The 13,633-nt window shown below is 41.5% G+C and overlaps 1 protein-coding gene across 1 annotated transcript in view; it reads right to left on the bottom strand.

The window, feature by feature from the left end:
* Positions 1-1,612: 1,612 nt before the first annotated feature.
* Positions 1,613-13,633, bottom strand: part of CANX (calnexin) — a 34,830-nt gene continuing 22,809 nt past the window's right edge. The window contains exons 8-15 of the mRNA XM_077746364.1: positions 12,793-12,982; positions 10,467-10,580; positions 9,824-9,980; positions 8,462-8,677; positions 7,418-7,537; positions 6,328-6,454; positions 6,067-6,146; positions 1,613-3,961 (exon numbers count right to left, since the gene is read on the bottom strand). Coding sequence (XP_077602490.1) covers positions 3,908-3,961; positions 6,067-6,146; positions 6,328-6,454; positions 7,418-7,537; positions 8,462-8,677; positions 9,824-9,980; positions 10,467-10,580; positions 12,793-12,982 — 1,058 coding nt within the window. The 3' untranslated portion in view covers positions 1,613-3,907. The remainder of the gene's footprint in view (positions 3,962-6,066; positions 6,147-6,327; positions 6,455-7,417; positions 7,538-8,461; positions 8,678-9,823; positions 9,981-10,466; positions 10,581-12,792; positions 12,983-13,633) is intronic.

Raw genomic sequence — 13,633 nt, 5'->3', positions numbered from 1 at the left:
CTCAGGGGAGGGGCGGAGGGAAGCCCCTGGGCGGGCCTCAGTGCTGGGCACCGAGCCAAGTATGACCGACCCGAGCCGGTCCTAAACACCACCCCTCTCCCGCAGGCCCTTCCGGGCCCGCGGAGGAAAGGGGCAGTCCTCGAGGCGTAACTGCCGGACCTAGCCGCCCGCCTGGCACTGCAGCGCTTCACCATTTTCTTCTCCTACAGCCTTTCTGAATTGTTTTGATGAACTCCAAAGTAGCCACACTTTTCCAATGTCAGCTGTTTTTCGACCGCATTGCTTACATCCGGCCTCATAATAGGCCAGAATTGTCCATGAGTGAGCTGGAAAAGCTTTCCTCTTGCACCATTCCGAATCACTGGGACTGTCAATTTCCATTGAATATAATAAAAGTTTGAACCAGTTTCAAAAGTACTAATTTAAAAAAAAAAAAAAAAGCCCCAGCAGATGTGAAGAGGAGGATGTGAAGAAGAGTCTAGCTCCAATAGTGGGGACTAGAACTGTAAAGGATGATACTTAAGTTAAAAAAAAAAAAAAGGGGGGGGTGGGGAGCCTGGCCTGACATTTAAAAAGGATGGTGGCTTAGGTAAAATTGAGTCACTCAAATAATCCAACCAGAGACAATTACGTTCTAGTATTATAACTAGTAGGCATACGGGATGGGAGACTGGGGTTTTGTAAAAACAGAAGCAATGACTCAGTACTAAAACTAGGTACTAAGAGGCTCCTAGCTAACTCAGTGGGGCCAGTGACCCCTGATCCTGGGGTTGTGAGTTCAAGCCCCACGTTGGGTGTGGGATTACTGAAAAATAAACCTTAAAAACAAAAAAGCAAAACCGGAAAACTACATACTAAGCCTGCGTTGGCTCAAGAGATACTAGGAACAGTTATGGGCACCCTAACTGCTAAAAAGTTGAACAGGAGGTGCCAGGAGACTAAGTGGAAAGGCACCACCACCTGGTCAAACGTTGTTACAGTAACTTTTTACTAGGGCCCACAAAAAATGTTTTATTTTAAAATCAGAAAAAATTCTTATTCAAGTAGTATTTTATACAAATGATGTAAAAAAAAAATACAAAGTGGCACAAGGCAAAAAAACTTAGAGCTCATTAAAGCCTTATCATGGTCTTGTTTTTTTTTTTTTTGGTCTTCAAACATGTACTTTACATTAGAAATTTATTTTTTTTTTAGAATTTTATTTTCTAATAGGAGAGATAATAGTAACTAAGAGTACTACATTCTGTAGTACTACATTACTCTTCCAGTAAGTAATCCAAAAGCCTAAAGGCACATTTTTAAGCAGTTTTAGCCTTTCAAAACCTTCCTACAAATACAGAAGAATAGGTAAAGGACAGAATCTGATTCTGAACAAAGATTTTCTAAAATTTAACAGTACAATGAGTCCTATAAATCTTAAATAATACTATCTACAAATTACTGCCCCCCCCTTTCTGCTATCCCTGTTCTACAACAGAAACTACTGAACCCCAACCCAGAAAAAGGCAGCAAATTCTACACTGGTGAGATGAAGTAATTACTCAACTGTCCATATTTTCTGCAATAAAACACTTGAATCGACAGTTACCATGAAGAAGTTCAGTCAAAAGCAGACACTTAACACAGGGCTTTAATGTAACACCATATAGTGACGTGACAATCTGAGAAAAATGCAGAGAGTATTTTGTGGATAAGAGAAATTGAGGAACACATCTGATAGAGTGGGTATTTTACAACAATTTGACAAATAGCCAGCATGTTAAATTATAATGTAAGTGCATTTGAAGAGCTAAACACTGCTGGTCATTCATTAATGTGTCAGACATTTAATTGGAAGGCGGCACTTTCAACAAAGAGTGAAAAAGAACCAAAAAAAGGTTTTGTTTTTCTTTTCCTTTTCTTTTTTTTTGAACAAACTTTGCCTAATAATCTTGGAAAGGCAAATGAACACTCTAATTTATACTTGTCATAAGCTGGAAGAAACTGTTAAGTGAGACACGAGACAGAACAGACAGTGAGAAAGGCAGATTTCTAGAAATACAATGATCCCACACATTGGCTTCAAGGAGAAACCTGCAGACATATTTTCAGGTCTTGCTAAGTAACTGTTTATTTGCACTCAATACATTTGGGAAAGTCTGCTACATAGCTAAGGTCACTGTGACCACAGAACAACAGATGAAAAGGATAAAGCACTGAACAGCAAGAAAAATTCATCCCACCCTCATAAGAATTTCAGTGAACCAGTAAAAAATTGAAGATAAACAAAATAACAGATACAGCCTTCATCTCTTACGAATATACTTCCTCCCCAAGTCTCCCCAATATAAACACTTTGGAGTGTTTATATATATTCAGTGCAAGAAACAGTATCATCGGTACATTTGAAACACCTCTGAAGAAAGAATAAAGCTAAAACAATTCTGAATACATTTCAGTGTGGTGTAATAGTATCACACTATAGTGATGGGGGAGAGGCTCCGATAGCACCCATCTGCATTCCACATGAAAAAACAAATCTAAGATCACTTTTTAAAAAATTCTACAAGCCACATACCAAAAAAAATTTTTAAACAGGACTGCTTTATCATGTAATTTAAGACACAAATGTTACATGAACTGCAAATGAAGACTTAAAAAGGTTAGCAGCTACAAAAAAAATCAGGTAATTCATGCTATATGTCACTCCTCCCATAAATACTTTTAGCCTGTGTTCGATTACAGTCAATTCTGAATTGGCTCGCCTCTGGCTTAGACTTCTCAAGTCTTTACACAGAGTAAAAGAAGTGGATAAAAATGAAAGACAGTATTCTATCCTGTACTTTGACCTTGGAAAGGTGTGGGTCTGCTTAGAAAAGGAAGAGGAAACATACACTTAATCACAATAAAGCTTAACACTACGCGGAGCTTTTTATCATTTTCAGCAACGGACTGCAAGCTGCGCTGTGAAGAAAATGCATAGCAGAGGAGAAAGCTGGGAAGTGGGGAAACAGGGAAGGAAACAGTGTCAACACAGGGGAAGAAGTGATGAAAACATCCGCATCTACTTGGGAGCTCCCTTGCCCTGGGAGCATTCCTTAAAAAGCCACCTGCTCCAGAAGGCCAGAGCCCAGACTCTCCCAGTTTGGGAAGCATGACCGCCCGGGTGCCACACTATGCCACCTCCTCCACCGACTGCAAAGCTGTCTGGGAACTGGGCTGTTCCAAGGGCAACAGAACACACATGGTCTAAACCAACAACAAGAGGAAAAGCTTCTTCTTTCTGTAGGTCTATTTTTAATACAACTGAAACAGAACCCTTCTATAAGTTTGGGCTGCCACCCAATCCATCTCAATTTCCTTAGGAGGAACTGAGTGATGGAAGCAAGCAAAACAAGATTATAACCACAAATGACTGTACTTTAAACACGATTATCAATTTTAAGGGACAGAGACACTTGAAGGTTTCAGAATACCAAACTTAGAAAACAAATTTGGTGATAAAAACTGCAATTCATCCCCCTAGCATTTCTACAAGTTGGTGTTACTTCTGCATGGACAGGTTAATATATTAAATTAAGCCAAGATTTTAAAGACTGGTAAAGTTCTATCACTCTATTTTAAAAAACAAAGATGTTTCAAAACAAAACAAAACAAAATACAAGTTAGTTGCTTCATGTTACATTTCACAACCATTAATGTCAAATGCTTTCTTTCTACAGAAACAGGGTCCTTTAGGTCACAACTGCAATTATTTACTGCTTAGATGTTTAAAATCACACGGGCTAGTGTTCGGCTGGAACCTGTCGATGGTGACGTCTGGAGGTTTTGAGTTTCAACCTAAGGTGTGCCAGGTCCTCTCCTAGGACCACACTTGCAGGGGAAGGGGAGGGAGAGGAAATCACAGATCAAGTTCTTTAAGATTGTTTCACTCTCTTCGCGGCTTTCTGTTTCTTGGTGATCTGTTCAAAATTTCATCCTCCTGTTGGTTGAAAAAATAAGAGAGTCATTGTAATTAGCATACTTTATAAACAAGTAAAACTTCAAGTTTTCAACATCCGCCAGGCTGAGTGAGGGTAACCCATCTGAGGAAAGAAAAGAAGAAAATTCTTTAGAAGAAAACGCACGAAGAACAACAACTGTCTCCAAGGTGGTGGAGTTATGTGCGCTCTAATTTAATCTGTACTGTTTCCTACAAACATGCACTTTCCTCAATCTAACTCCTAAACATTTTCCTTAAAAAGGACCAGATCCCATGCTTTCCCACATTATCCTGCTGAATCCTGAATAATCTACTGGCCTGTGGGCACGTTAGCCCCCAGGCTGAGGCCGAGAACGCCGGGATATAGGGAACGGAAGACTATCTCAGCAGAGTTACAGGACACTCCAGACAAGCCCAGGTCTCATTCTACTCTACAGAGCGACTTTGTATACTGTGAGGAAGACTGGTGGATACAAAACAGGTATGTGAGACTGGTCCCTACCTAAAGTCTCATATACATCTAGTTGAAACTCTGCATTCTAGGTGAGACAGGCTACAGCTACAGAAAACAAACAGCATTGACCTTTATCGACGGAGAGGCAGAGCTGTAGAAGCTAGAATGGAAACTGGGTAGGGTTTTCCAGCAAAGAGCAGACAGAAACCTCTGTCTTGGAAAGACAGTCTTGGAAAACGTCCCTAAAAAAGATGTAGACGATTCGCTTTCCCTTATACCTCCTATACAATTCACCCGAAATCTGGACCCGGAAGCCCAGGGAGTTCTCAGAGCTTCCTCTCCTATCACGGGCTCAGAGCCACCGTATCTTGCCTACATTATCACAGCAGCCTACATTATCACTGGTCTCGCTGATTCTCCCCAGTCTGTGGAAAACACAGCAGCCAAAGTAATCAGATCCTATTACTCCTGCGCCCTAAAGCCTGCAATGACTGTCCATTTCATTAGGAGGAAAAAAAAAGCCAAGCCCATACCATGGCCTGGGAGGCCCCACTTAATCTACAGCCGTCCCCATCCCCCCTTCCTCTGCCCCCACTCTACTGGGCGCACTGGTCCTCTAGACTGCTACTTCAGGCCTCTGCACTGGCTGTTCTCTCTGCTGGGAATGCTCTTCCCACGGACACCGCCATGGCAAAGTCCTGTATCTCTTTTAAGTCTGCTCCAGTGTCGCTCTTCTCCGAGGCCTCCCGTCCCTAACATTGCAATCCATCCCACCTCCAGTACTTCTGATACCCTTTCCTGTCCTACTTTGATTTTTCAGGGCCTATCGTTTCCTAACATTCTATTCATTCGCTTCCTTATAATGCCTCTCGTTTACTGGCTGTTTCTTCCCGCTGGAATTTATGCTCCCCAAAGGCAGGGTATTTTAGTCTTGTTCACTGATAATGTGCACCACATGACGGCACTCCAGAAATATCTGCTGAATGAATGAATCCATGTGCAACAGGGATAAACATTTTAGAATACAATGATTTGCTCAAAAAATACTTTTTCTTCCCTCCTAACCACTGGACCACCAGGGAAGGAAATACTTTTTAAGGGCACAGTGAGGAGAGAGAGAGGAGACAGATGTGTTATATAATAACCTGAAGTTACCATCTTAAAAACATTTTATTGTTTTTTTTTCCACTAACACCTTCCGCTTATTCCAGAAAACCATTTGCAGCAGAGAAAAATACGTCTTAGATACAGATATAGTTTAAAATCACCCAATAAAATGTACACTTAAGCTGCTAAGAATTCCACTTTTATAAAATTAATTCTAATGGATTTTTTTTTTATTGCCACAGCAAATGAAACTCACCCTATGAAAATACCCTCTCTAGGGGCACCTGGGTGGCTCAGTCAGTTGAGTGTCCAACTTCTGGTCAGGTCATGGTCTCATGATTTGTGAGTTCGAGCCCCGCATCGGACTCTGTGCTGACAGCTCAGAGCCTGAAGCCTGCTTCAAATTCTGTGTCTCCCTCTCTCTGTCCCCCCACCTCACATTTTCTCTCTCAAAAATGAACATTAAAAAAAAACACCCCCTCTACTGAAATGTACTGTCACTGAAGTTGCTTGAGATATAATCTGTATTCCAGCTTCATGTTACCTCTGCTTTAGGTTTTCTGTCCTCGCCCTCTTGACTGACAGTGCCACCATCTTCTTCAGCATCGCTTGTCTGCTTCTCTTCTAAGACAGAATCAAAAGTACAACAAACTGAGTGAAACCTTGTACTTGTTTTTGATAATTAGACCATTGGCATTAGAACATGCTTCAACATTCGGAAGCAATCTTTATCATAACTTGCTTATGAGTTTGAAACATCTTAGGGTCCTGGCTTAAAGCAGATATTCTGTGCCCTATGTCTTACCAAGTTTTTCTTCACCTTCCTCCTCCTCATCTCCCTTGTCCTTTTCCTCCTCCTTCTCTTCCTCTTCCTCCTTCACATCTGGTTGAGGGGCATCAGTCTTCTTATATTCCACAGGACTTGACTGTTTCTGAAATATTCCCCCAAAGTACAACAGTCTTGTTTACATTTTTCTATTAATATCTAAGAACAAAATTCTGTACGAGGCTATATACTGGGGAATAGAAATAAAGATGAGTTAAGATATAGGAGTGCCTGGGTGGCTGAGTCGGTTAAGCATCTGACTCCTGACTTCAGCTCAGGTCATAATCTCACAGTTTGTAAGATTGAGCCCTTTGGCAGGCTCTGTGCTGACAGTGCGGAGCCTGCTTGGGATTCTCTTTCTCCTCTCTCTGCCCCCCTCCTCAAAAATAAATAAATAAAGTTAAAAAAAAAAAAAGAGGTTTAAAAATGAGTTAAGATGTAGTTCCTGCCCTGAGATCTTTCTCTTCAGTGAGCATGTATGGGCATCAAGGGCAGAAGAACAGTAAGAACAAAGAACAAAACATACCCAGTGCAAGGTGAAACAGAATCCTCTTTTAACAGAAGCAGAGCACCTAAACGTAATTTTTTTTCCCTTTTTTTGGAGTGCATGTAACAAAGACTTATCTTAAAAAGAAACAAGAAAATCTTAAAATATGGTTGGATCACCCCCAAATGTAATTTTGGGGAGAGAGTAGGGATGCTGAGGGAAAAATGCAAAATGAAAAATATTAAAAGACTGAATTATAAAATATAGGAAAACAAACAGCTAGGCTAGGAAGAAAAGCTAGTTGGGCCCAGATGGCTGGTTTTATATCTAAGTTGTTGCGTTTTCTGTTTTCCAGAAAGCTGCCGCCAAATATTATGGAAGGGCAATAATGCAAGCTTAAGTATTTACTTGAAACTGAAGGGCTATAAATCCTCCTCTCCTCTGGGCACAATAAATGGCCACTGAAAGTAGTGAGTAAGGTTCCAGGTGTGGCCCAGTCATTACTGAACTCAGGTAACAGATCTCAGTTACATTTAATACAAGAGTTCTTTCTGAAAGGGACTAAAAAAAGAAACCCCGTACCTTTCCGGAGCAGCAGAAGAGGATGACAAGAAACACAGGCAGAGCGACGGTCAAGATGTAGACCACCCAGAGCCACGGGCGCTCCTCAGCCGCCTCAATCATCTGCCCCACCACACCTGGCTGAGAAACAGGATGACACAGGTCTCAGGCCCTTGTTTTTGACACCAAATCTATAGGCTGCATTGTTCCATGGTTCCACCTCTGCAAGGCACTCCTCAGGCTCCTCCTCTGTCACCATGGGTTAGAGCCAAGACACTCATACAACATAAAAAGGAAATAAGAGAAAGCCTCCATTTTCCCCCCGCTCTTACCATCAAGGTGATTTTTTCCTTGCACAGGTGCGAAAGCAGGTTTCTTAATCACCTGCCAGAGGCCCCCTTAACCTCAGAGCCAGTAATGAACAATTTCTTGATCTCAGTATCTCTGGCTCTCCCACTCATAGCCTGGCCATATGGCCAATTGCGTGAAAATTCCATATATTGGTAAACCAAGATTCAACATTTAAGAGTGCATTAAAATATATCCTAGAGGGTGCCTCGATGGCTCAAGTGGGTTAAATGTCTGACCTGATTTCGGCTCAGGTCACGATCCCACGGTTCATGGGATTAAGCCCCATGTCAGGCTCTGCATGGATACCACAGAGCCTGCTTGGGACCCCCACTCTCTGCCCCTCCCCAACTTGTACACACGTGCTCTCTTTCTAACATTAAAAAAATTTTAATTTTACATACACACACACACACACACACACACACACACACACACACCCTAAATAGCAAATTTTGTTAAATATGTTTTAACAAATTAAAAAAAAAATACCCTACACATAACATAAATAGGGAATCTAAAGCCATCATGTCAGACTGGTGAAATCATATCCCAACACCCAGTATTTTGTCTTTAGCAGGCATACAGTCACACATTTTAGGCCAATATTCCCAAGTAAGGAAAAAGACAAATCCTAGAAGATAGACTGTGACAAAAGGAACAATTTGTTACCTTCAATAACAGACATCAATGCATAAGAAACAAGTAAGCACAAACCTCAGCAGCCCCGTCAGCAGCTTTCTTCAGGCCCCATCCATCACTGGCCCAATCATCAACTACTCTTCGATCACCGCAAATAATGAAGTTGTCAAAAAAAATGTCTGAGGTCATGGACCATAGCTCCAAACCAATAGCACTAAAAGGAGTCATTTTGAAAGGTTCCAGATCTTCAAAGAAGTCTGGATTTGGTATTTTCCGGGGCTTCCAGATTCCCTAGAGAAAAATTTTTAAAAATCACTTTGGATAATGAACAACACAAACTTACAGTGAACCTAAATAAGAATTAAGATGAATTCCACATGATCAATGAAGGCCAAGTGCTGACTCTGTAAAACTCAACTGTGTAACAGGAAGAAAACAATAAACGCTACTGATGTCTCTAAGATGTCTGGATTCCAACTACTTTCACTTTCTAACATCATCCATGACCTTGATTCAAACCAACACCTCACTCTGCCTGGCACATTCCAACAGACTCTTATCAATAAACAGCCTTGAACAAGTACAGACTTGTCCAGTGGTTATTTAAAATGTACATGACCTTCAACCAGCAATTTTGCTTCTTGATAACTAGTTAGAGAAATGGTTACCACATACACCCAGACACATTCAAGGATGATTACTGCAGGAAAGGACTCTGAAAGCAAAAATGGGAATTCACCTAAATGGCCATCCACAGAAGAGCTAAAGGCGGTTTTAATTAAAGGGCAATTTTAATTTATCTTATCGCTTGACTGCACAATTATAAATAAATACACTTACAAATGGAAAAGTATACACACATTGTATGCACAGAGACAGAGACCTGTATCTTACATTTTAAAGAGAAGCAAGTGGAAATTAATGAAGACAAATCATCTGACTAGGACAGAAACAGCGACAGACCAGAGTCTGAGTGGTTACATGTCTGTAGGAAAGCTGTAGCTTTACAACATCACTAGCTCTATTCTGGACATTTCATTTGCACCTCCCGGTCTTGTCACAGCTGATATACTGAGGTGAAGCAATGAGCGGACTCGGGGTCAGGGAGACCCCTCCTATCTCAAACTGGATTGCCAGTTTGGATCCAGTGGCTGCAATACTCCCACCGCAGGACAACACGGCGCATGTATCACAAGTTTTCCGTTTTTCTTTTCCATTTTTAAACACAAGTTACAAAGCAATTAGGAAAGCTCTTCTTTCCAGTTTCTAGTTTATTTTTTTCAACACTTATAACATATAAGCTCTCTCTCAATTCTGCAGCTTGTTCTTAATTCAATAGTCTGAATACAGTGATCAACCTTAAGGGCTCATAACAAACAAAACTTCTATCCAAACAAACAGATCAATGAGGCAACTCAACCATCGAGAGGCACAAACCTGGTAGTTAGGATTGTCAATCATGGGTGGCTTCCACTTGCCCTTATAATTAGGGTTGTCAATCATAGGTCGCTGCCAGACACCACACCCAGGAGCCGACTCACACTTAGGGTTGGCAATCTGAGGAGCCTCCCATTCTCCATCCATATCTTCATCCCTGCGGAAAGACAGACAAATCACAAATGGACCCTGTGACGCAGAACTGATGGCCACGCCAGGGTTCCCCTGAAATCCTGCAGAGATTCTTTCACGGTGTCACATTGTGACACTAGAATACCATCTTGTTTCTGCACTTCCAGTAATATGACAGTTGCATTAAAAAAGACAAACATAAGGGACGCCTGGTGGCTCAGTGGGCTAAGCGTCCGACTTTGGCTCAGGTTACAATCTCCTTGTCATGAGTTCGAGCCCTGCCTCAGGCTCTGTGCTGACAGCTGAGAGCCTGCAGCCTGCTTAGGATTCTGGGTCTCCATCTCTCTGCCTCTCCCCTGCTCACGCTCTCTCTTTCAAAAATAAAAAGAGACAAACATGAAATTAAATTTGTTGAGCTCTACACTTAAGTTAGATACTTCGCTATATTTAATTATTAACTTCTACTTCAATAAAAAAGCAGGAAATTTAAAAAATTAGCTGAAGCCCTTACCAATCCTCCGGCTTCTCTGCATCCGGGTCCGGTACATATTCAGGCTCATCATCTAACCAGCCTTCAGGCTTTGTCGCTTCTTCATCTGGAATCTTAGCAGGGGCATCTTCATCCCTTGAACATAAAGGAAAAGGCTAAGTATGACAGCACCAACCAGGGAATCACAAAGTATCTCTCACTTGTGAATCTGAAACAGGGCAATCTGAAAATACTAAAGTCTTGCTTAACCTCAAAATTTTAAATAACTCCTTCTAGACAATATTTGTAACTCATTCATCCAATAATGGTCTAGTATTCAAAATACATATAGCTCTTTCAACTCAGTAATAAAAAGACAACCCAATTTAAACACTGGCAAGGGATGTGAATAGACATTTCTCCAAAGTTACACAATTGGCCAATAAGCACATGAAAAGACAAGGTACATTGTTAGCCATCAGGGAAGTGCAATCAAAATCATAACAAAATATCACTTCACATTCACGAGGGTGGCTGTAAGGAAAATGACGGATACAAACAAGTGTTGGCGAGGAGGTGGAAACACCAGAACTCTCACACGTCACTGGCACGAAAGTAAAAGAGTACAGCCACTTTGGAAAAGTCTGGCAGTTCCTCAAAAAGTTAAATACATAGTCATCATCTATGACCCAGCAATTCTACTCCAAAAGAAATGAAAATGTGGAACCACCCAGAAACTTGTATATGACTGTTCATACATTATTCATAACCATTTCCAAAAAAGGGAAACCTTAACATCAGTCAACTAAGGAACTGATGGATAACGTATGGCGTCATCCACACAATGACGTGTTCATCAGTCAGAAAAAGGAACGAAGCACTGACACGTGCTTCAACATGGATGAAACCTTGAAAACATTATGCTAAGTGAAAGAAGCCAGACACAAAGGCTCTCATGTTGTATACAGTATACTATGAACAAAGACAGAAAGTATATTAGTCATTGCCAAGGGGCTGGTAGAAGGAAGAAAAGGGAAGTAACTGCTTAATGGGTATGGGCTTCTTTTTGGGATTTAGACCCTGGTGGTGGTGGTGGTTGCACAACACTATGAATATTCTAAACTGCTGAGCTGTACAAATTAAGAGGATGGAAGTTAGTATGTGATTTATAATTCAATTACTGTTAAAAGTTCATCAAGAAGTACCTAATTTCAAAGTTTTATGCAGCTACTGTAAAACAGTGCCACTTCAGCTGATAAAACAAAGGCATCTTCTATCCTTCGTCACAATTATGGCTTCTTTTTGAAGAATGCTTGTTTTAAATTAATGGCGTGAAAAGTTATGTAACATTCAGTGGGCCCTTTTAATTAAGCCAAACATTCTCACTCCCACCCCTAAAATAAAACAGCTAGTTAAGGAATATGACACTGAAATAGGCAGAGCCCAGAGCTAATGTTCACGAACACACAAACTCAGCATTTACACTAGCGCAGCATAAGAGTGCAGGTACACATACTTTAAGGGAGGAAAAACGTCAGGTACATTTTAACTGTTCTCTGTTCACTTCCTGACATTTCTGAAAGTCACTGTATCTGAGTTCAAGCACGGTCACACACAGGAATCCAACCCTGCCTGCTGTCACTCTGCATCAGTCTCCAGTTTTACACGGCGTGAGAAGCCCCACAGTATAAACCCCAGTTTGCTCACCCGCGTCAAGCTCACTCCTGCTCCTCTCCTACTACACATGATCTTCTTCCCCAGCTGGGAATATCATTTCTGATCACTGTGGGGTTGACTCCGACCCCACTTCCAAGTCGCAGTTTGACCCGCCCTGCTCCAAGAAGCCACTCCTGGATCAGGGAGAGCCAGTACTCTGGTCACCTGCCAACACCTACTGCTAGATTACTCGCCACCTGCATGGGGTCCTCGGCTGCCTATCTCACAACTGAAATGGGAGCTGTGTGGGCGGCTGGTGTCCCCGCGGCTCTGTATTCCACTGCTCAACACAGAGCAGTCATGTCTTGAGTACTATTTAAATAGGAAAAAAGTTATTTTTCAAGTTAACAGTTAACATTTCAAGACTTTTAGGTGTGAATTCAGAGAAGTGCTGGAAGAGCCAGGCCAAGAGAGGTTCTGCTATAAACCAGCCATGTTACCACAGGCAAACTCTATCAGCAATTTCAGCATTTTGTGGCTTATGAAATGGCGTTAGGCAATCTAGATGACCACTATGGCCCCTTTTCAGCTACAGAGGTCTATGTGTTTCCTACCATTTAGACAGCATCACAGATTATTGAAATTATGAGGTCTTAGCCAACGTTCAGTTGCTTAGGCCACGTGGACTGTATGAAACGCTGCAAAGACTCACCAGTCATCCGGTTTGACAGCATCGGGGTCTGGTATTTTGGGTCTTTCATCCCAATCCTCAGGCTTCTGGTCTTCTGGGTCCTCAATTTCACGTGAAGGATTTACAGGAGGAGTCATGTCATTTAGCAAATTTCCACTATTCACAACAGATTGGTCCACTAGTATTTCAAAACTGTTATCTGGATTCAGGACTGAAAAAATTAAATGCAATTTTTAGAAGTTAATTAACCACTCATTCCCCAAGCTCTCTTTACCACAACAAGAGATCATATTTCTAACAGAAAAGGGAAGCACAGAGTAATGACTTCAGGGCATTAGAGTCAGAACACGGTCTTGAAGCCTTAAGCAAATTAACACACTCTTCCTTAACTATACTTCATAAACACTAGTTCCTCGGGATTTTAAAATTAAAACGTAATGATACATAAAATTTAAAACACCAGAAGACTTCAATTATGGACATTAAAAACAGCATAACACTGGGGCGCCTGGGTGGCTCAGTCGGTTAAGTGTCCGACTTCAGCTCAGGTCATGATCTCATGGTTCATGGGTTCGAGTCCCGTGTTGGGCTCTGTGCTGACTGCTAGCTCAGAGCCTGGAGCCTGTTTCAGATTCTGTATCTCCCTCTCTCTCTGATCCTCCCCTGCTCACATTGTCTTTCTCTCTCTCGGAAATAAATAAAACATTAAAAAAAAACAAACAGCAAAACACCAAAGATATATAAACTAATGCAACAATGGTCTGATACAAATGGTTACACACCAGTCGACAGGTAAATACGTTTATTTATTATAACCATCCCCCCCAAGTAGAAAAAGGCCGTTTCCTCATTTTTTGAATTG

Source organism: Crocuta crocuta, unplaced genomic scaffold, assembly GCF_008692635.1.
Source record: "Crocuta crocuta isolate KB4526 unplaced genomic scaffold, BGI_CrCroc_1.0 scaffold218, whole genome shotgun sequence".
Lineage (NCBI taxonomy): Eukaryota > Metazoa > Chordata > Mammalia > Carnivora > Hyaenidae > Crocuta > Crocuta crocuta.
Note: the sequence above shows the minus strand (reverse complement) of the source record. Positions and strands in the feature narration are given on the sequence as shown.